Source organism: Cryptomeria japonica, chromosome 2 (assembly GCF_030272615.1).
Source record: "Cryptomeria japonica chromosome 2, Sugi_1.0, whole genome shotgun sequence".
NCBI lineage: Eukaryota > Viridiplantae > Streptophyta > Pinopsida > Cupressales > Cupressaceae > Cryptomeria > Cryptomeria japonica.
This window is the reverse complement of record NC_081406.1, coordinates 677859886-677884941: the sequence shown is the minus strand read 5'-3', so window position 1 is coordinate 677884941 and position 25056 is coordinate 677859886. Positions and strand designations below refer to the sequence as shown.

Genomic DNA, 25056 nt, shown 5'->3' with positions numbered 1-25056 from the left:
GTTTATCCCATAATAGGACCAGATCGTCAACTTGAAAAGATCTTTCTTTTGTTTTCTTGTCAAACAACTCTTTCACTCGCATTTGATGTTCTTTGATTCTATCCACCGTTGTTTCTCTTTGCTCTTCCATTTTAGTTAAGTACAATATCCGTTTTTCCAGTGCATCTCTAAATTCATGATTTTCGACTACTTCTTGCAACTTAAGAGAAGCTAACTCCAATGGAATAGGTAATCTAGCTTCCGCACCAAAAACTAATTCGAATGGAGACATCTTGATAGCTTGCTTCTTCGTTGTACGATCAACCCATAGTGCTTCATACAGATGTTTATGCCACGTTCTTTGATTTTCATCGACTAACTTGCGGAGAATAGTGATGATGTTCTTATTACTTGCCTCAGCTTGACCATTTCCCTGAGGATAATAGTCAGATGCATGTGAAAGTATAATTCCATACTTGTAATAGAAAGCTGATATTTCATAAGAAGACAAGTTGGTGGCATTATCGGTGACAATCTTTTGTGGAACCCCATATCTTACAAGAATGTTTTGTTTGATGAAGTCACAAACTACTTCTGACATTGTTTGTCTAACTGGAGTTGCTTCAACCCATTTGGTGAAATAGTCAGTGGCTACCAAGATGTGAGTATGACCCGCACTGGAAAGAGGATGAATTGGACCAATAAAATCTAGTCCCCACTGCTGATATGGTTCTTTAATAATCACAAGTTTCAAAGGTAGGGTGGCAAGTTGTACTCTTCCCTTAAATTGTTGACATGAGTCGCATCTCTTTACCCACTCATCCGCATCTTTGAACATACCAAGCCAATAATAGCAATTTCTTAATATTTTGAAGGTCGTTATTGAGGAAAAAAAATGTCCTCCACAGGCTTCATTATGAAAGAACTGAAGGAGCTTCTTTCTGTGTTCTTTGTCTACACACCTGAGAAATGTGCCATCTATTCCTTTTTTATAAAGAACATCACCCCAAATAATATATTTAGCAGCCTTTAACTTGATAGTCCATTTCTCCCTAGGGGTGAGATGAGCAGGACATTCTCCGTATGTGAGAAAATGTGCTATGTTAGAAAACCACTCATCCGTGGTGCTGACAATTAAAACCAAAGGTAGTTCAGACTCTTGAGCAACATTCCCATTAGAATTATTCTCAGCTATTAGCTTACACAACCCACGCCCGTGAACAAGCTTGGTTGGTTTGATATCGATATCATACTCTTGAACCTTTGCAATCCAAGAGGCTCGCTTGCTCATACCAATTTCTTGTTGTGTGAGTATGGTCTTCACTGCAGTATCTGGAACATACACTATAGAATGAGAATTTAGAACATAAAAGTGAAATTGCTTCATAGCCTTGACCACTGCATAAGCTTGCTTTTCAATTGGAGAATATTTCAATTCATGCTTTTTCAGTGGAATACTCATAAAAGAAATCGGTGCTTCAATGTTTTCATTATGATGTTGGGTCAATATTGCGGATAATGTAGTGTCAGAAGCATAACAATATACATTGAAATCTTTGGAGAAATCTGGATAAACCAATGTAGGTGCATCCGCAATGGCCGACTTGATCTGATTGAAAGTCCTTTTTCCTTCATCTGACCACTTGAATGTGGCATCACCTCTCATCATCTCAACAATGGACTTTGTAATTTTTGAGAAATCAGGAATGAACTTTTTTATAAAATTAATCTGGCCAAAGAAAGAGTGAACACTAGGCTTACTGGAAGGTAATGGTAACTGCTGAATGGCTTTGACTTGCTCTGGATCAATATGAATACCTTCTTTCGAAACAATGTGACCTAACAATTTCCCTTTTGTCACTCCAAAAATGGATTTCTTTGGATTCAATGAAATACCTTGTTGCCTGCAACGTTGTAGCACACACTCCAAATGATAAGCATGTTCTTCTCGCTTCTTGGAAAAGACAGTTAAATCATCCAGGTATACAACAATAATTTTATTTCTTAAGTCACCAAAAGAAAGATCCATTGCATGTTGAAAGGTGGCACCAGCATTAATCAAACCGAAAGGCATACGGTTATAGGCAAAGGTTCCCCACGGAGTAGTGAAAGTTGTCTTGTGTTGATCATCTTGTTCTACACCGATTTGATTATCTCCAGAAAAACCATCAAGCATTGACATCATCTCCGAACCAGAGACAGTTTGAAGGAGATGGTCCATTACTGGTAAGGGATAGTTGTCTTTAAGAGATGCTTGATTGAGATTGCGAAAATCAACACAAATTCTTATCTCGTCATTCTTCTTTCTGACAGGCACTATGTTTGCAACCCATGTGGAATGATGGATTGGGTAAATGATTTTAGCCTTTAACATTTTATCTACTTCCGCAAAAATTGCATCTTCTATCTTTGGATTGAATTGCCTTTGTTTTTGCCTGAATGGGGGTGAATCAGGCTTAAGAGAAATATGATGCTTAAATTCGCCATTCATAAACACTTTGAGATCATCATAGCACCATGTGAGTACATCAATATAGCTATTCAACAAATCAATGATGAATTTTCTTTCCTTGTGGGACAAGCATTTTCCAATTAAAACAATCTTGGGATCATTTTCAAAAGCAATATTTACTTTTTCTGTATCTGGAGAACTTGAGGGCTTCTTTTCATCATTCTTTACAAACTGATCATTCTTATCAAAGAGACTCTCAAGAGTGACTAATCCCTTAGGAATAGTATTTCCCTTTAGTTGCAAAATCTCTGATTCTTTATCTTCTTCTTTTATATTTTGTTGGCTTGTCAAAGAATGATTACCATCAAAGGACAAATTTGAGAAAGTTCTGGTGCCCTCTAAAAATGAGATGATATGCTTATCATCATCAAAAACTTGCCAATTTTGATTATTATCTGGCACACTGGGTCGGTAGATCATCTCCACTATATACAAATCTTTCTCAAACTCGGGATGAGGCAGTAATAAAGAGGCTGAAACGGCAAGAGAATCTGCCTTTGTATTTTGTTCTCTTGGGATGGCTTGTATGGAGAAAGCATCAAAACTTTCGATCTCATCCCATACTTTGTTTCAATAAGACTTGAGCCTTTTATTCTTAGTCTAGTATTGACTCCTCACCTAGTTGACAACTAATTCAGCATCTCCCATAGCTTGTAACTTCTTGATTCCTTTTTCTTTAGCAAATTCCAAACCTAGAAGAAGAGCTTCATATTCTGCCATATTATTGGTAGTATCAAATGCGAGCTTGTAGGCTTTAGGAAACCTTTCCCCTTGAGGAGATATCAACACCACACCAGCTCCTGAACCGGAAGATGAAGATCTTCCATCAAATTACATTACCCAAAGTTCTGCGGATATTCAGGAGCCAGAATTTCAGGAACATTCTCCTTCTTTGATGACATCATATATGTACCTGGACCAGTCTCAACATATAATATTTCAGCTCTTGGATCATCAGATTTGAGAACTGTGTATTTGGCTTTGGGTTCTGGGTCCAATCTAACTTTCTTGTTGCCAAGAGGTATCAAGGCATGTGACCAATCTAATTGAATTTCTCCACCCAAATCTTTACAAAAACTACGGCTTAAGAGCATACCATAGCTAGCTGGAATATCAGCAACTAAAATGTTAAGTTTCAACTTCTTTTGAGGATGAGCAGCTAAAACGACTTGAGCATCCTTAATTTGTCCGACCAAAGGTACTTGCTTTGATTCCATTGAGAACACTTTACCAGTAGATTTATTTAAAGATAGGCCTAGTGCATGAGCAACTTTGGAAGGCATTATGTTATCAGATGCACTAGAATCTATAATACAATTACTCAACTTACAACCTGCAATGTACAAGGAAATATAGAAAGGATCTGGCTTATTAGAAAAGGAAGTGGCAACAAGAGATGATTCCTTTGAAATAAACCCCTCTTGCTCATCCTCATCAAAATTCTCTCCCGATTCTTGATGTACGTCTGAGTGAGGTTGCTTGAAATCCTTTTTGATACAATGCACCAATTTATCCAATTGCTGCGGATTCTTCTTAAGATACTCAAATTGAGAAATTTGCACCTTAGTCTTTTTACAATATTCAATGAAATCAAAAGAATCTTCAAAAGAGGAATCACCATGTTCAACTTCTTTTCATCTTTTCTTGATGATCCTAGTTCTTCTTTACTTTGTTTCCTGGAAAGAATTTGCTTAGGAACCTCATCCGCCTCTTTATCTTTTGTAGCTAACTTAGCTTTCTCCCCGAGCTTCTGGCGCCAATTCTTTGTAAACACATTACATGAATGATTATTTATGTCACTATCTTTCTCGTTTTCCTCGCCAGACTCATATTCTAAAAAGTTGACTGTAGGTGGACCAAACTGTTGATTAGTTTCATCTTCAACATATTCTTCAATCTTTTCACTGGTCTGGTTCATCTGCATAAACCTAGTCATCTTGGGACATGAGGCTCCATCATGGTCTGTTGTGAGATGAAAATCACACATTGCAGCAGTTTGACGATTACTTGTAGATGGATGCTCAATCGCCAACCTTGGTGTTGGAGTTGGTAGCTTTGGTTGCCGGTTTTGTTGATATGGAATATAATTCCTTCTAGGAATATCTTGATACATAGGTGGTGGATTCTGTGGTAATTGCTTCTTCAACTGAAGTAAATCATTAGCTAGCTTTTGAATCATTGGATCGGTAGTTGCAGGATTGGCTTGTTGAATTTTTCCTTTCTGTAATTCTTTATTCCACTTTCCAGCACTCAGTAGGTCATCTTCAACTTCAATGGCTAACCTTTGTGCTGCAGCGAGATCAGCTACTCGTCCTCTTCTTATTTGGAAACTAATGTCAGGAGGTTGTGCATTAATGAAGAAACATTTTTTATTTTCCTCTGTAGGCCTCTTATCAGCTGCTAATTTATTGACTATTTTGTTGAAACGAGCCACAAATTCTCTCATAGGTTCATGCACTTCTTTCTTCATTTGGGTTAATTGAGCAAGAAGTAAATGACCATCATCTACAGTTTTAAATCTTTCTTCAAATTTTTGTAACAGAGTCGCCCAATTGGTAATGGAAGCGGATGGTAACTGGTTAAACCATTTAGTTGCGGCATCAATTAGAGTTTCAACAAGAAGTTGTACAAAAACATCCTCATACTGAACTTCGAGGATCGAGCATGCAGTAAAGAAAGCACCAATATGATCTTCTGCAGTGACTTTTCCATCTCCTAAGAACTTCAGAAGATGCTTCCTTGAACCTGTTGGCAAATCATGCAATTGATTTCCTAAAGCTAGAGGGCCTATGGCAGCACCCCATGGAACTGGTTGTGGATGAGCCATGATTGGTTGTGTAAAGTTAATAACAAGAGGAGGAAGTAAAGTTAAGGCTTGGAAAAATGAGGAATGAGCACTTGCTTTCTTTGGCGAAGAAGGTCTACTGGTAGACTTAACTTTCTTTTTATAAGTGGTAGAAGGTGTGGAAAAATCAACCTTGTATAGTTCAGCAAAATCAGGGTCAATGATACCCTCGCTTCTATCACCTCTAGTATACCTTTTGTTTGCCAGTGTGCTTGCTAATTACCTTGCTTGTACTGGTCTTGCATACATCAAATATTTTGTCTTTTACACCTAGGAAGCACAAAACTTCTCTTAATGACAATAAGTTCTTGTCTAGGATGTACTCTCCTAAGAAAGTAATAATTCGGCTTCTTCCACCAACACTTGATGCACTTGTTAGTATTCTGGATCAACTTGTCATATTCTAGGTTGTCTTTGATTTGGTTGCTAATTTAATGCAATCAAGAACACATGAGGAAATCTTTCCACTATTCTTTCACGGACCACCACTGGATTCTGAGCTTGTCTTTCTTCTTCTGCCAATATAGCACTTACTCTTTGATATTCAACCCTACTTCTTCTATTCCTCCAAGCTAAAGTATCCAATTGCGAAAGTATATCTTCTTGCTCTGCATGAATCCAATCAAGATTCAGTCGTAGCACAGGGAAGAGTTCTCATGCGGAAGAACCATCTTGTTTGATGACAGGCAAGTAAAAACAATATCAAAGCGACTGTCTTCTTGTTTTGATTTTGAATCCCCATCAGAGTCGCCAAAAATCTGTTGGTAAACAGATTTGTTGCTTTAAGAAACTTTCTTGAAAAACTCTGTTTTGCCCTGTAATTAGCAACAAAGCGTTCACAATAGTTGAAGAATCACAAAGAAATGGTAATTCTTCTCTGCGTTTGAGAGGGGCAGCTCCCTTGTATAATGGGGGTATTTGGCTTTTTCAAAAATTTAAAGAACGAACAATAAAGAAAGATTGAACGCCATATAAGGTATGAATCTAGATTAAAATAAATTCCATATAATCAAGTTTGAGATACCACAACTTGAAATAAACTTCTTCACATTCAATGTTAAAGGGAAAGCATTAGGTAATCATCAATTAAACATAAGAACATTGATAATAACCCATGAGAATAAGTTGAACACAAATCCAAATTGATCTCTATTGCTTAATTGCTTGAATAACACTATCCAAGTCTCTTATACAAAGCTTGTGAAAAAGTGGAATCCCCCTCCCCTTGAATAATAATGAGGTATATATAGGTGAAGTGATAACCACCTGAGGTACCTACCCTAACCACCTTTATAACTACTTGAAATAACTTCCTCAACTACTTGAAATAACTATTTAGAATAACTACCCAAAATGAGAACTTAGGATAACTACCTCATATGAAAAGAGCCAAGATTATCCTTTATTACACTAAAGAAGTAGAGATGAGAGAGAGGAAACTCGATCATGAGAGTTATTTAAAAAGAAAGACAAAAACATGATGCGAGTAACACAACAAAAATGAAGACTATACAAAATGCATCCTTGCACTTATTCTAAGCTAACTCCTTGTGCTGCCGATGAGGCTGTTGCTTCTGTAGGTGCATTATGTTGTCCAGGTCCTTTGTCTCTGAAGATTTTGAATAGTCGAATGGCTGAAGTGACAGATTTTCCTTTGGGAATTAGGATGTTGGCTATCCTCATTTTCCATGTCTTCAAGTTTCTATGAATGCCACTTAGTTTTGTCACCATGTTGAGTATCTGAGACATAGAGATTCTCAAGGAAGAGTAAATATCAATTAATTTTTCCATGGTATTTTCATTGAAGTTTGTCCTATTAAAAAGCTATTGATCTACCATGTTCTGGAAGCTATTTTGTAACACCTGCAAATCTTCCATCAATGTCACATCTGGGAGAAGAGTAGTGAGTTGTCCTTGGAGTTTGGTATACACTTGATCACATAAAAGCATGAGCTTTTCTAATTCTGATGAAACTTGATCTATGATCACTAGTTTACAGTTAATGCTTTCTATCCATATTTCTAGATAATCTTTTTCATTACTAGGCAGGATTTTCTCAGTTGCAAGGGTGTCCATTCCAATTTCTATCATTCGTTTGAAATCATTCAAAATTTCCTTCCAAGTTGTTTCCTCTTTCTTGACATTCTTCAAGTCTTTCTCAATAGTATTTTTCTTTATTATGGCACTTATCATGGATAGATTTTGCTTGGACTAGGAAATCACATGCAAGAGTTTTGACCTTTTCTACCCAACTTTCAATTACCTTTCCATAGGCTTGGTATTTTTGAAGATTATCCATAACATTCCTTTCAATTACTCCTTCTGGTGTCAATATAATTGGTTGGCGATCTACACTTAGTGGCATAGTGGAGGTATCAACTACGGATTTCAAGTAAGAAGACAAAGTGTGCACTTGTTGTTTCAATTGATCCTTGGATTGCTTATCCTTTTCACTTGTCTCCACCATTCTGGCTGCCATCACATTAAAGTTCTGAATATCAGACTCATGAGAAGAAGGTCCCATATCAATCTTTGTCACAACAAAGTCCGTGGAGGTGGCCTCATTTGTATCTTTCTCGGATATGGGTTGAGCAATCTCTAAGCACATATTCCTTGAATTTGGATCAGTCTTTATTCTTGAGGATACTTTGAGTTTCTTCGGTTTTTCAGCTCTTCCAAAGAGATCAGATATGCTACTAAATTCAGGTACCACCAGCTTTTCTACCTTCCTCTTCTTCAATAGACTTTTCTCTAACCATGGGAAAGAAGAATTTTCTATAGACTCTTGGATGATTTCTTGTCTTGCTACCATTGTTGTTGTCACCTCTCTGATTTCTTCAAATTGATCGCTTGGATTGCTTGGAAATGATGAATCCATGACTAAAGTCTTTTGTTGTACTTCTTGTCGTGGGAATTCAATACGAACTGAGGGAGATATGGAATGCATTCCATCATCAAATCTCGTGTCATCCAAGAATTCCACTGGAACTTGATCCTTTTCTTGATTTGCAATAGAATCTTCTTCTATGTCTTTTGCTCTAGATTTCTTTCTCTTTTGTTGAGGTTCATCGCCACATGTGTTCTGAAGATTGTTCCTCCTTGGAGGGTCTTCATCTCCATCACTTCCTTGAGTATTCTAGTAAGAAGGAGTATCCCTAGCTGGAGTATGGGAAGAATGCAGTGACGTAGAGCTCTCAAGCTGATTTCCTTTCCTTCTTGGAGTTTCCTTTATTGGTCTGGTATCAGTCATTTGAGTAATCTTCTTCTTAGTCCAGGCTTCAGAATTCTTGATTACAAAACTTGTTCTTTCTCTGACATCTATCATTTCTAGATCTGCCCAATTCAAACTGGGAAGTGGCTGGGACTGGACTTGCTCAAAATAGATAGGATCAATCAAATCAGATCCATCATCTTTAATGCCTTCTATGGTCCAATCCATCTTGAAATCTTTCATTTGCTTCAAAGTTAACCTTGTCCAATCTCTTTTTCTAACCTCGAACTCATCTTCACAATCTTCCCAAAAGTCTTCGAGATTAGGAAAATGAAAATAGCCAGGACCTAACTTTAAGTTGTTCTTGACATAATCCTTGCTATCAAAAGGGAACCTCATCTGGTATGGATACAAGTTGATCTTAGATAAAGCTTTTTCTGCCTCATCTGCTCTTGAACTTGACTCACATCTATAGTGCCCGAGACAAATAGGAAAGGCTACCCCTTTATTCTTTCTATCTCTACATTTCTTTTGAACTGAAACCAATTGCCGACAAAGCTCAACTAAACTGAGCTTATCATCAACATATCTAGGTAGCTTGTGTGGATAACCTTCAAATCCTCCTACTCGAAGATAGGTAAATCTCGGAAACTGGATGAAGAAACTTCCATATTTCTTTATCAATTTAGCGGCTTCCTTTGATATTCTGGTGGCAATGTCTCCTTGTAATAACCTTACTACCCACATTGTGAAAGCATCATTCACCCGCCTGAAAGACACAAAGCTTTCCTCAAGTTGCAATTGCTTGTAATAATGGTAAACTTGAGTTTCTTGATTCACGACACCATTAGTACTCAACCCTGGCCATGACCTCAAATTAGCAATAGCATATATCAAGTAAGAGATCATATGGAAGCGTTGACTTGTTTTGAAGTGTACTAACTGGTCATGTATGCAGTTGCTGATAAGATGGCCCCAGTCAATGAATTGCTTACTGGCAGAGATGACTGTTATGAAGAGGTACATCCACATTTTGAACTCAGTGGAATTAGGACTTCCTGTCACTCTATGGAGTAAGATAATCAAGTAACAAATCTCTTTGATGAAAAGAGAATGATGGAGTGTTTTTGGAAGCTGAGACTGTCCTCCTCGTGGTGCGACCATCCATTCTTTAGCCAGATTGTTGAGGCATTTGCTTCTATTATCGCTGAAGTATTTGTAAGCTTTTTGCTTATCGATGTGAGTGAACTTTTCCTTATATGGCAAACGAAGAATAATAGCTATTGAAATTCCATCAAGTTTGGCCATTAAGGATCCATCTGCAGCTCTTATCTCTCTTGCATCTGGATTATATCTTTTTGAGCATTCTATCATCAAATCTGTACATTGAATTGATATGGGAAAACATGTTGCTTCAATCAAGCTACTTCCTGCCACTCTACAGGACAACTTTGATCTGTCGCCTTCCATGAAGAACTTTTTGATTTCCTGCAAATTAATATGCCCAATCTTGGTATCATGAACCTCTGGAATCATGGTGGTGATCATCAGGGCATACTCATACTCTTGAGCCTTGTATTTCATGATGATGTGTTTTGCAGATTCTTATATTGAAAACTGTTTGTAATATGTGAGTGAAATGCTTCAATAACTTGTTTGAACTTTAAATTTCAAATTTGTATTATCCTGCTTCAACCTTCTAGAGCATCCTCCTTTCAAGACTGCATAGACTCGCTTATCTTTCTACAGCTTGTCGACGTATCTTCTTTGTCAAACACATCAAGTGTTAAGTCTTTGCTCCTTATGTGTGGATATTTGAGGGACGTTGTGAAACAACTCACACCCTCCTTTTTTTTTTATACACCTCCACATTTTGCATATAAGTTTACTAAATCATTTTGACTCATAACATCTGATAAAAACATTTTGTGCATATCTTGCAATCACTGCGATATATGCATTTCATTCGCTGAGATGACATCTCCTCAAGGCATGCTGTGGGAGCAAGGAGATTACTGGCAGAAAATCATGGAATTCGGTTGTACGCTGGTAGAATACTTAGTTCATTTGCTTGAGTATTTCTAACGTCTTATCAACATACCCAAAGCGTGCAGAGATAATAATCATGCACTAAGGATAACAACCATTTCTTTGGAACTATTTTGATCAAACTATTTATTTCAGCGTGCATACAATCAATCAAAAACCACAAAAGAGCGCTATCCCATGTCGCAGGTCAACAGATCACATCAAGTTTGAAGTAAAACTGTGCATACATGACAATCTATAGATTGTGGATGATGAGAATTATTCACAACTGTCTTTATTGCAATGACAGGCATTTAAACTTTGGCGTTTATACTTTACATTGCTTTGAAGAGAACCATCTGATACACATACCACGTATCTACAAAATACAAGGCACTCAAACATTTCATCTTCAATACCTGCGAGTGGAGTTAGGGAGCACGATAGCATGCATATGTATCGGCATGCAAAGCAAATGGTTAATAGGTAGTTATAAAACCGATTTTGCTATCTTTCATAAGCCACGTGGTGTATTCAATCCGCTAGATGGAAGTTTAAGGAGAAGGCGATATCTTTCAAAACACTCTCATATCGCCGCTGAAAACTAAGAAGTTGAAGTGTATCGACATCTTGCTAATGTTGGCTAACTCACCGAAAGCATGAAACCGTTACATGACTTTGAGTTTCCTCATATTGTGCGTAAGAACATATTGGTAACTTGATGATTTTTACCAACTTGATGATAATTTCTAATTCGCGACCCGAAGTTGGTGTTCATTGGTCCCTTTAATCATTTTACCATGTTGCCGCTAACACTTGGTCAACTACCAGCTTAGACCGCCGATGGTGTACATTTCCCAAGTGAGTAGTTTCTATTGTAAGAACCTTATTATCATTTAAACCATTCTTTGAAGTGCCTTATCTCCATGCCATGAAAACCCGCAATCTATATTTCAAACTCGATTATATAATACAGTTACCACATTACATATCACAAGGACGGATAAGGGTGCGTTCGGCAATGAAGTCCGCCCGAGTCATTTTACTCTCTTTCAAAGCCAAAAATCAGTAGTCAACCATGGAATGAGAAGACCATCCCTATCATAGGCATATTCACCTCTTGTGTCCTTGGTACATTTACAAGGCATTGTTGATAGTAGGTTTTTTTTTTGTCAAGGGGTTTCTAAATTCCTTGAATGACACGAACATTAAAACAACTTCAAGATTCTTTTCTTATGACCCATGACATAGGCTAAAATGGCTTTTAATTAATGTGTGAAAATAATTGATCGGTTAAACCTCTTGACTTCGTCAAATGAAAAGAAATCACACATATTCATGCTTTGCATATATTTATTTTTCTTTGAAAATCGTTATTGACTCAAATTGTCTAACACAAGAATTCCAACAATTTTCAATTCTCAAAAAGTAGGGTTAACAAGGTCAATCCCTCTTTCTTTTATTTATTATTTTTATTTATGTATCCCAATATCTTGAATTCTAACTATTAAATTGATTTTAAAATATAATTGTATTGCTTAAATAATCATTTTACTTCGTATAGCTTCATGACAAAGCGAAGAGACATTCCATTCCATAATTATAATAGGTTCTATACTAGCACTTGCACCCCAATGAGGTGCAATGGTTACACTGATAGCAAGATATGCTTTGGATAATATATTGGAGGGCAAGCAATAGTTAGAAGAAATGAACAATGCCTTTGTTAGAAGAAATTATTTGGAATACAATTGAGTTATTCTTGAAATGTGGGAGAAAACTGAATATTTAAGAATATGATCATAACCAATGATAGTGATTGGTGTCCCTGAGAATATTGTAGTGTGAGTACAATAGAAGGCAATCTTTGTGTAATAGTTTGGCAAAAAAAGTAGAAATACCTTGATTAATTCCTTTGTATCATATCTTGTGTGTAAGGAAGAAAAGGTGTGCGGAAACGCTTCCTATGCTAATCTTGAGAGGACGATTTTGCAAATTTCAACTTAACTATTACAGAGATCACAAGAAGCAAATAGAGTAGAAATAAAACAAGAAACGCATAACACAACGATTATCGTGGGGAAAACCCATACGGGTGAAAAAATCCACACTCTAAAACCTGCATAGTATATTAACAAATCAACAAGAGATTACAATACACTTGCAATGCAAGTTCTTACAAGAGTATCACCTCAACTCAAGCTCAGAGAGACTTCACTAGCATCCTTCTAGCACCCAACCTTGCAAACCAAACTCCATCATGCAAACTCCTCTCCAAGCCCTCATTATATAGGAATTTTACAACCTAGAAACCATTTGTGGTTTTACAATACCATGGGCAAAACCTCCATGACATGTGTTGCCCACCCTTGACATTTGTTTTTCCAAGATAAGAAAACCAGGTTAAAAATAGTTACTCACGTCCAAACTCTTATCCCCTATTTTTGACCCTCATAACTAACATGAAATGTGTCATATAATCTCTAAAAATCGCCCTCCTATGTTATACTATGGACAAGGCATCTTTTGACAACTCAAATACCTTTTTCCAAGGCACCAACACATGGGAAACCTCCCAACTACATTTGGAATTATTTTCTAAAAATTGCAAGGTTGAGACACATGTATCTCAACATTCTCCCACCTGTCGAATACCTTGCAAGAGTCAGGGGATCCATATTACCATGGACTCAACAGTCAGGGGCCAAGAGGCCCATAGACCCCGAACACCATCTGAACTTCTCTATGCTCACGGGCTTAGTTAATGAATCAGCAACATTCACCAAAGTTTCGACCTTCTCCAGCTTCACCCTATCATCCTCAACCATATCTCTCACAAAATGATATTGTACATCAATGTGCTTGGTCCTGGCATGAAAAGTCAGGTTCTTCGCTAGGCAGATTGCACTCTGACTGTAATTATAAATTATCACTGCACCCTGTTTAAACTCTATATCTTAACAGAATCTCTTAAGCCAAGTGACTTCTTTGTAGGCATGAGTAGCTACCATATACTCTGCCTCTGTAGTGGACAAAGCGACCACAGCCTATCGCTTGCTCATCCAACTAATTGCACCACCAAATAATGTAAACACATATGCACTAGTGGATCTTCTTCTATCAACATCACCTGCCCAGTCTGAATCCACAAAGCCTCTAATATCCAAGGAATGTTCATTTCCTGTTCCATGAAAACATATAGCGTACCCTGAGGTACCCTGCAAGTATCCAAAAACTCTTTTTACTGCATCCCAATGTGCTCTTCCTGGATTAGACATGTAACGAGAAAGAACTCCCATTGCTTGGGCAATATCTGGTCTTGTACAAACCATAGCATACATCAAACTTCCAACAGCACTTTGGTATGGTACTCGACTCATCTCTTCCATCTCCAATGGGGATGTAGGACATTGTGAACTAGAAAGCTTTGTTCCCATTGTAACAGGAACACTCAATGGTCTAGAATCTTACATATTAAATCTTCTCAGAATAGTACCAACATACTTACTCTGGCCTAGCCAAAGCTTTTTGTTTTGTCTATCTCTTACAATCTCCATTCCCAAAATGTGTCTTGCTGCACCAAGATCTTTCATATCAAATTTTGCCGAGAGTTGAGATTTTAATTCTGCAATCAAACCTTTTCCTTTCCCAATAAACAACATGTCATCAACATACAAGGCAATAACCAGAAAACGATCACCATCGGATTTGAAATATATAAAGTGATCAAATTTAGTCTGCACAAACCCCAAACTCAATACATATGTATCAAACTTCCGGTACCACATCCTAGGACTTTGTTTTAAACCATACAAGGATTTCTTCAACTTACAGACCAAATTACTTTTACCTTTTGCCACATAGTTCTCTGGCTGTGTCATATAAATTTCTTCCTCCAAATCTCCATGAAGGAAAGCAGTTTTTACATCCATTTGTTCGACCTCTAGATCATAAGTTGCTGCAATAGAAAGTAAGAAACGAATGGATGTCATTTTGGCTATAGGAGAAAAAATCTCACCATAATCTACTCCCTCAACCTAGGAGTAACCTTTTGCAACCAAACATGCTTTGTACTTCTCTATTCTTCCATCTGAACCTATCTTCCTTTTGAACACCCATTTGCAACCAACAGGCTTTTGTCCTTCAGGCAATGGTACAAGGTCCCATGTGTCATTCTTCTTAAGAGTTGCCATCTCTTCATCCATGGCAATTTTCCAAGACTCTGAATCATTCATACCAAGAGCCTCTTCTACAGATTTCGGTTCATCAATATTAGCATTCAAAGCAAATATGCATCTCCAATCATCAGGAGAATATCCATACCTTTCAGGTGGTTTTCTTTGTCTAGTAGATCTTTGAACAAGTTCAGGTTTAGGTTCTTCTTCCTCTGATGATTCAAAACTCATAGAGCTCTCATCAACTTCCTATCTTTCTAAGGGCCTCGATTCAACTTTTTCAAGTGTAGCAGGCAGTTGAATCACATCTTTCTTTTCTTCCTTTTGTTCTGGCTACACTGTAACAGAAGAAGACTTAGTTTCTCTAAAAATAACACTTCTAGAATAAAATACCTTTTGTGCAACAGGATCCCAAAGCTTGTATCCTTTCACACTATAACTGTATCCAATGAATATACATTTAACAACTTTGTTATCCAATTTTGTCCGCTTCTCCTTTGGCACATGAGCATATGCCTCACAACCAAAAACTCTTAGATGACTAAGTGAAGGCTTGTGGCCCGACCACACTTCCATTAGCGTTTTATCAACAAGAGCTGATGTAGGAGACCTGTTTATCAGGTAGCAGGCAGTGGCTACAGCTTCAGCCCAGAACTTTTGTTCTAGACCAGCACCACTTAGCATACTCCTAGCCTTCTCCATCAAGGTCTTGTTTATTCTTTCTGCAACTCCATTCTGTTGTGGAGAATACGGAGTTGTCTTCTGTCTCTTAATACCACAATCTTTACAAAATGTGTCAAAATCATTGGAGCAATATTCACCGCCATTATCTGTCCTTAAACATTTTATTTTCTTTCCAGTCCGCAACTCAACCATTGCTTTAAATTCTTTGAAACAACTAAAAACTTCAACTTTACTCTTAAGAAAATAAACCCATGTTCTTCTACTGAAATCATCAATGAAAGAAACATAAAAACTGATTTACCAATAGAAGAAACATCAACTGGACCAAATACATCCGAATGGATTAGATCCAAAACACTTGAAGACTTATAAGAACTGGAGTAAAACTAAATGCGGTTTTGTTTTCCATAAATACAATGCTCACAAAAATCAAATTCAAGATTGCAATCATTCAACCCATTAACAAGGTTCTTATATTTCAAAGTTCGTAGACCCTTCTCACCTATGTGACCGAGTCTCAGGTGCCACAACATTGTCTTCTCTGCAGGCAACTTTGATTCGGTAGACAGAGCACCCTTGGGTACCCAAAAACCATGACCATCTGCTGAAAGAGACACCCTCTCCTTTTCCAACATAGTCTTTATCGCATTCTTATCAGAAGTGCTATTGCACTCAACTATGCATGCATCAAGCTGGTACAATGTACCCATTCTACTTCCTCTTGCTATTACCATAGCACCTCTCACCATTTTCACACCTGCTTTAGAAAACTGTACGTGCACACCCGCATCTATTAGTTTGCTAACAGATAACAAATTTCTTGCTAGTCCCGGGATATGCAAGACACCATCAAATCTTCTAGTTCTACCATCAGAAAAAATAACATGAACACTTCCACGACCAACAATATCAAGAAATGAGTTATCACCCAAATACACCTTACCACCCAAATACACCTTACCACCATCAAACTTTTCATACTTACTAAACCAGTTTCTAATAGGAGTCATGTGGAAAGATGCACCTGAGTCTATCAACCATGCATTGTCACCTACATGAGTGGCCAAGGCTGCAATAAAAGCATCTCCATTTTCCTTCTCGGACTCAGAATCAGAATCATGCTTCTTCTTCTTTTTCTTCTTTTTCCTTTCAAAAATGTCCGGGCTTTCCACAATTCCAGCAAATTACCTTGGACTTACTAGGAGATTTTGATCTCCCCTTATTCTTGGACTTAGAATGACCATTCTACTTTTCATTCTTGCCTCTTTCTTTTGGTCTTCCTCGAACACTTAGAACCTCTTTGGTATTCAGAGAAACCTTCCTTCTCATCTCCTCAGAAAGTAGAGAACCAACAACATCCTCCATCTTCAAGACGACTGCAATGCTCCCTATGGCCATCACAAGGTTGTCCCATGAGTCTGGCAACGAACATAGCAGGATTTGGCACCTTTCTTCTTCATCCATTGGTACCCCAACTGAAGTCAACTAAGTCACCAACATATTAAAACTTTCCGGATACTCAAAAATTTGTCCACCTTCTTTCATTCTCAAGGAATGCAACTTCTTCCTCAAGAAAATTTTATTCACAAGTGATTTTGCTTGGTAGATCTCACTTAGCTTCTTCCAAAGCTTCTTCCAAAGCTTCTTCGTAGTAGATTCTTCGTGGACATTAATCAGAATTGAGTCTGCAAGGCACAATCTTATGAGACCTTTAGCTTTTCTATTCATTACATCATATTGTGTAGCTAAAGTCGGATCTACGGGCCTCGACTTATTCTCATCGACTGCATCTCATAGATCTCGATCAATCAACAGATCTTCCATCTTCAGCTTCCACATTTCAAATTTTGTGCCAGAAAACTTCTCTACATCAATCCTCCCTGATATACTTGTCATCTTTACGATCCTGCGATACAGAAATGAAATACTCTGTACAAGCTCCCACTCAAACCTTGATTAGCTCAAAAAACCCTGTACCCAACAAATAGAACCAAAACTGGCTAGGCTCTAATACCACTTGTAAGGAAGCAAAGGTGTGTGGAAACGCTTCCTATGCTAATCTTGAGAGGACGATTTTGCAAATTTCAACTTAACTATTACAGAGATCACAAGAAGCAAATAGAGTAGAAATAAAACAAGAAACGCATAACACAGCGATTATCGTGGGGAAAACCCATAGGGGTGAAAAACCCCACACTCTAAAACCTGCATAGTATATTAACAAATCAACAAGAGATTACAATACACTTGCAATGCAAGTTCTTACAAGAGCATCACCTCAACTCAAGCTCGGAGAGACTTCACTAGCATCCTTCTAGCACCCAGCCTTGCAAACCAAACTCCATCATGCAAACTCCTCTCCAAACCCTCATTATATAGGAATTTTACAACCTAGGAACCATTTGTGGTTTTACAATACCATGGGCAAAACCTCCATGACATGTGTTGCCCACCCTTGACATTTGTTTTTCCAAGATAAGAAAACCAGGTTAAAAATAGTTACTCACGTCCAAACTCTTATCCCCTATTTTTGACCCTCATAACTAACATGAAATGTGTCATATAATCTCTAAAAATGGCCCTCCTATATTATACTATGGACAAGGCATCTTTTGACAACTCAAATACCTTTTTCCAAGGCACCAACACATGGGAAACCTCCCAACTACATTTGAAACTATTTACTAAAAATTGCAAGGTTGAGACCCATGTATCTCAACATTGTGCTCATGTTACACCAATATGTCCACGCATCAAAAGAATTTCTCTGCTTTCAACTCAGCACAAAATCTCAGATCATTGATCAATTCTCTTATGTGAGTTATGGCCGCCCCTCGATGTTGGAGATTATAAACACAACTACTACATAGCTCTAGTCAGCCATCACGCCACCATTGAACATCAATTTCCACTGTTAAATCAGTAATTATTATACATCCAGATAAAAATCAGTTAAAAATCAGATTCTCCACCATCAAGTTGAAACTGAACTTTAATGCAATCGTTCCCCACATTTCCCCATCTATTCTCAGTTGTTAAACATATGTTTAATGGCAGTTTCCCCATCTATTCTCCTCCTAACCATCTGATATGTAATAGTTTTCATTTAATCTCAGTAGAGGTGCCTATAATGCATTGGTGGCAATTTTCGAAATCAATAAAAATTGTTTATGCTGCAACATATGTGTGTTTTATCTCTGTTTTTATTCTTCTTCTCTTCTCTTCCACTCAAATCATTTCTTCCATCTTTTAAATTACTCTTTATTGAGCAACTTCCATCAACAATACCTTGTTGGTTCAACTTACATAATGAAAAAAAAAAAACATGGGCTTCATGTGAGGCATTTAAAATGCTCAAATCAACGCTGCAAACCATTATTCAATATGATATAATCTCTCTGAAAGTCATCACCATCATACTGATATTTATAAAGTAAAGCCCATGATGAAGTGGGTGAAAGATCCAAAACATTTCCCCATGCTAAACTTCCTTGTATGATGCTTCTGGTAATGAGTCATAGTATTCCTCTTTCGTTTTGGTAAGAAGAGAAGAACTTATGATGATTCTCTTATTCCATAGGAAGTTCTTTTTCAATTGGAAATAGACCAGAGTATTGCCAAAGAGGCACATCTCGCTATCATGTGTTTACCAATATTCTCTGTAATTTTGAGAATATGCACTATAATTCAACCAGTTGCATGTGTGTGTTTTTTATTAAACTGGATTTGGTGGCTGACCATTCAGATTTCTTTAGTATCAATTAAATTGTTTTTTTTATTAGTCTCGGAATGCTACAATTGACCAATGTTTCATTTTGTGGAAAAAGCCATCAGCAGAAATACATGCTTTTGAAAGAGGCTGACACCATGGAAGTGAAATGTGCTTTGTCATCATTGTTGGTTTTTCTTGGATTTCTCTTTACCATTTAGGGTTCACTAAATACTACTGTAGGTTGTCTGATGAATACTTATATTTCAATTGTGTTGGAGTATATGAGATAAAGAAAACCAAAATTAAATGGGACTATTGTGTTATTTACTTCAGTCTAATAGAAAATGTGCCGGTCAAAACTGAAATCGCAAGAAAATGAAGCAAGAAAATGAATTTCAAATCCCTTAAATCCCCAAACAACATTCAACAGTTAAAAAAATGATGGAAAAACGGTCAAATTTGTCATAAATGTGATTCATAGGATTTAAATGTGTTTTAATCACAATTTGATTGGAGAATATTGGTCAAAACATGTTGATCACGATGTTTTCAAAAAATGGTTATTTATTTGGTAAAAAAATTGCATCCACTAGCGTTCTATGACTAATCACAATTTATATACCTTTTTCTGCTTCTTTGGACTCACTTTCAGCATTTGTCCCTACCTCTTCTCAAATCTCTTAGTTGACAGATATAATATTGTATATTACAATCATTTTACTATTAATTTGAATAGTTATATAATATTAGAGTACATTTAAATTTTACCTTTAATCTTTTATCCACTATCTCTTGAACCTCCTATAGATGCAAGTGTCAATTAGATTCCATCTAGATCCCTCTTACAATTCAATAGCTATGTAAAAAAAAAAAAAAATCATGTGATAACAATCCCCTTTCCCATCATGATCATTACCTAACTTCATAACTTCAAAACCATATGCTTTATTTTATCATTGAAATGTCATCATTTATTATTGTGTTTTGTCTCTTGATATTAAATTACTGACCTTGGTAGTTGTTAGTTGTTATTTTCAAGGATCTATCCCTCCAATTTATAACTCAACCCTTGCATAACTTCAAAACTTAAGCCCAACATACGTCCTTGTCCCTAATTTCAAAACCAGGAGCATCCCGAAAATCTCTATCCCATTTCCATTTGAGGAAGTAATTTTTAAACGCCATTCTTACAGAAAAACAAAAACCTACCCAATTCGATTGGGGTTCTTCACTAGTGAATATCACACAAAAGAGTAGCACTTATTACAACATGAGAGTACATTGACAACTATGAAGATCAGCCAAGTGTTAAATTTTCAGTAAGCCATGCAAAGAAGCATGCTTTGGGTTCGAATGAGAAATGGCTACCAGAAAATCAGTCTCCGGAGTTTTGGATTCGCTGCTCTCCAAGGCATATTTAAAGATAAACTGGCAAACAACCAAGTAATTCTGGATCATTTGAGACTGCCTACCAAATGTTTGACAAAATGCCTCCACGAGGATACCTTAGGATTACTCAGGTGTGTGCCGATACTTATTCTCGTCTACTGCTGGAGTGTGTTATAAGAAGATGCCTGAGAGAAGGAATGACTGTCCATGGTCAATCGATCAAAGTGACATTTGAACCGTATGTCTATCTAGTAAACTGTTTAATTGACATGCATGTCAAATTTGGAAGAATGGATGATGCACGCCAAGTTTTTGAAAACATACCCGTACGAGATTTCTCTACCCGGACCAGTGTTCTTTCTGGGTATGCTAATTCTGGCCATATGGATTATGCAAGGAAACTGTTTAACAAAATGTCTCAACGAAATGTGGTTGCCTGGAATGCGATGATTGCAGGGTATGCGCGAGAGATGTTTGGTAAGGAGAATGCATTGAATCTATACTACAGAATGCAAAGAATTTAGCCGATAACGTTAGTGGAAACGTGAATTTTGTTTGGCCGGAAGTATTGTCTGCCAGAAAATATTTCCCAGCGTGGGACCTTAAATTCCGGCGACAGCTTTTTCAAGTATAATAACCTAGGGTGGATCAAAGTAGATTGCTACGGGTGAAACTGAAAAACACAATGCAATACAGTGAATTTTAACCGGCAAAGTTCATCAACTAAGGCAAGAGGTACCAATTATGCCGTCACAAACAAGCATCAATGACTGAAATATCATTGAAATTGGACTTCGAACTTGTGAATACTCAGAACTGAATTGGCGTAGACTGATTGTGCTAATTTTTATGTGGCTCGTTTTTGAGAGATTGGTGAACAAAGTTGGCAATGCAGTAAGCAATAGACTGAACAGTGAGCATGGGATTAACGCCGAGAGCAGTGGGCAGCACGCTTGCGTCCGCTACAAACAATCCCTTTACTTCCCACGACTCACCTTTCCAGTCCACCGCCGAAACGCGTTCATCCGCTCCCATTCTGCAACTGCCCATCTGGTGCGCAGAGCTCAGAGGGGTCGACAAGTCCTTTAATCGCCTCCAGCTCACATTCTTAATAAACCTCTCAATCTCCTCTGCACTCGAACCGGGGATCTTCAAACGCTCGCCCTTGCAATGATGAGTCCCGATTTCCTGGGCACCCGCAGCGACGAGAATCCTGAGAACCTTTTCGATTCCTTTGTTCAGATTCTTTTCATCATGGGAGCTCAGGCTGTATGTTAAGTGGCCCTGCGGATTGACTGTGCCGGACCCCGTGTCTCTAGCCAAGGCGAAAAGATGACAAGTTCTGGAGTATCTCAACATTCGTTCTCTCATGTCGAGAGCGGAAATCCATGGCATCAGGACTGAAAACATGCCCGGATGATGCGAAGGGGTCTCGATGATGCCTCCGTACCCGGATGGGTTGCCCACTGGATGCATTGCAGTAATAATGGGGCCCTCGTAGCTCTTTACACAGCCATCGGGGAAAAAACCCCACGCCATATGGCAGGGATGGAGGTGGAGGTTGCGTCCAATGTTGGGATTTTTCAGGCCGCTCTTTTTAAGCAGAACAGGGCTGCACAGAGCTCCGCAGGAAACTACAGTGGCTCTCGACTGCACCTCCATATGGAATCCCCGGTTTCCTGCCTGGATCACTATTCCTGCGGCCGCTGCCTTTGTGATGATGATTCGCTCGGCTTTGCATGATGACAGAATAACAGCCCCGTGATTGACAGCATCGACGAGCCACGTCTCCTGCGTGCCCTGTTTCGTTCCGTCTTTGCAGCCGAATCCGCACCACCCGCACCGGTGCTCCGGATCACCGTTGCGCGGAACGTTGAGCACGTCGTAGTTGAGGTGCGCGCACCCCTTTCTCAGCATCTCGTTGCCCAGCCCTTCACTGCACACTTCATCCTTCACGCCCATTCTCTCGCAAACGGCGCTCATGGCTTCAGAGTACTGCTGCGAGGAAAAAAGAGGGAGACTGAGTTCGTCACTCCACTCGGAAATTACATGAGTAGGTGTGTTGATTGAGGCGGACCAATTTATGGAGGATCCTCCGCCCACTGTTGAGCCCGCCAGAAGAACTACCCCGAGATCGTCCGTGGCCAACAGCCCGCCTCCCTCATACATCTGATCCAACGACGGCCCTTCCAGTAAGGACAGATCATTCCTTGCAAAGTATTTGCCTTTTTCCACCACTATCACTTTGTGTCCGGCCTTTGCAAGCACCCCTGCGACCACTCCTCCTCCGCTGCCCGACCCAACGACTACTACATCGCATTTTATAGTAATTGCTTTCTCTTTCTTCTTACCTTTTCCGGGACTCATCCCTTCTATAACCTCACAACCAGCTTTGTGCAGAGTGTTGGCTATGTCAGTTTCTGCAACATCTTGCAAGTCAATGACCTTGTCATGCAATGGGCCTCTCGTGGCTTCCTTTCTTCTTTGGGATAGAAGCTCAGGATCTGGCCCACAGTAACCCATTGCTTTCCACGAAGGATTTTCATTCTTCTCGTCCACCTGCGAAATTTTTTAAATAGAAAAAAGTTCATATTCAATAAGATATATATTGTAATCAAGAACTTTGATTATACATATTCCACACTATTTATTTCCTTAGCTTTGTACTCCCATAAAACTGGTACAAAATATGTATGGGAAGAGCTTATTAATGATGGACTTTTGCAATTTCAAGAAAGAGAATTTACTAGAATAGCAGGCCCCTACTCTGAAAGCCTTTTCGAAAGCTCCATACAATAGTAATTCATGTGTTCTAGCATGCATTTAACCATTTCTTATAGGAAATATATAAAAACCTCAAAAAAAAATCTAATACCTATAGATGTATAGGAAGGGCTTGTCATTCATGTGCTTATGCAGTTGAAAAACACAAAATTATGGATATACCTTTGTGTAGAATGTAAGGCAGCATAAGCATTTGATGGCCTTAAATAGTAGACGAAAGAGATAGAAGGAGCTGTGTGACCAAGAAAGCATAATTTCCTCCCTTCTATGCTGTCCAACCTGGGAAAACCTTTGGAAATAGGGAAAATGGCAGGATAGAGATGATCTCCCACACAACATGAATGTCCCGTACCATGTTGAAAGGAGCCACAATCCTACGCTCAGCATTCCCAAAGAAGCGTGTGCCAAGCGCTCAGACATATATCCTGCTACCTGTAATTGATTTAAGGACACATTATTCATTATAATACACTACCTTAATACTCATGTCAATTTCTCTCAATTCTGAAAAGAAGAAAGAAAAAAGAGTACAAACAAGAAAGACAAGTATACATGTAGGGGTATTCCAGCTTGGGAAGCCGAGGTGCCATAAAAAGATTTAAGTGCATCCTCCTCATCACTGTTTGAAACTGCATGGTTATCCAGAGAAGGAAACAAGGTATCACACAAAACTGTCAAAGCCTCCATTTGGGCTTCTGAATACTTTTTATTCTCATAACTTGGCCTGCCACCTCTCAGCAGAGAATGGGCATCCATGGCTGATTCCTTCATATCGTTCTGAAATGGTTCAGCTCCACTGGGAGCAATTTTTTCACCGTAAGAACCCATTTCTATTATTTTGTTCAAATTGTTTCTTTCAAATGCAACTAAGTATAAACACAAATACATAATGAGGGAGGATTAACGGCACCTAAACCCCAAAATTTGTCCGTCCATATTTAGCATTCTTCATTAGTGTGATCCATGCTCAACATTATTACTGAATCTTTTCTTTCAACACCAAAATACTCGGTTATAATTATGATGATAACACCATCCACCCATGTCCATTGAATTTATACCATTATATCTTCAACTACAAAAACTGGAAGTAGAATGAATTTTGAGTTGCTATCGCGAACGCATCTGCTTTTTACGGTCTACTTTATAGATACTTTAAATGTATCCAACTAAAACTGAGGATATCATTCAAGTATGTTAAATTTACCATATAAGTTAGTATCTTTGAATTGATGTTTTTCTTTTAATCTAACTTAGTATCCATCTATAATATATATACATATGAGAATTATATGTCCCTCATTTAGGCTGAGTGTAATGTTTTTATCTAAAAAATTTCAGTATCAGTCTTGTCTAGAAATCAGTATCAAGGAAAAAAATAAAAATTGTTGGAGTTTTCTATTTATACATTTTAAAATGAAAGAAAAAAGCTTTGACCAATCGCATCTTGGAAGGTTGGTTGCATGTTCATGTTTCTTAATGTCTTAAGTTTTTTTTGCTGGAAGAACACATGGACCTACAGCTGATTGCATGGCATGCTACTTGTCTTGGATACACTTCAACATTTTGCATTTGTGCGAGGAGGGTTGTATCAATAACAAGACAAATCTCCTCCGAAAATCTCATATTTGCGAAAAACATTATCTCTAAGGGTTTCTTGCAGGGTTGCGAGTTGTAGACAGAACTATTGCAAAAACAACAACTTCAAGGATACAATGAGAGATTTGGTGCTCCCAC

The 25056-nt window shown here is 38.1% G+C and overlaps 1 protein-coding gene across 1 annotated transcript; it reads right to left on the bottom strand.

Annotated features, from left to right (window-relative positions):
* Positions 1 to 20278: 20278 nt before the first annotated feature.
* Positions 20279 to 24500, bottom strand: LOC131036880 (long-chain-alcohol oxidase FAO4A). The gene is made up of 3 exons (XM_057968886.2): positions 23872 to 24500; positions 23482 to 23751; positions 20279 to 23094 (listed from the first exon to the last, which is right to left on the bottom strand). Exons 1-3 carry the CDS (start codon positions 24205 to 24207, stop codon positions 21376 to 21378), a joined length of 2325 nt encoding a protein of 774 aa, XP_057824869.2. The 5' UTR covers positions 24208 to 24500; the 3' UTR covers positions 20279 to 21375.
* Between the last annotated feature and the right edge of the window lie 556 nt (positions 24501 to 25056).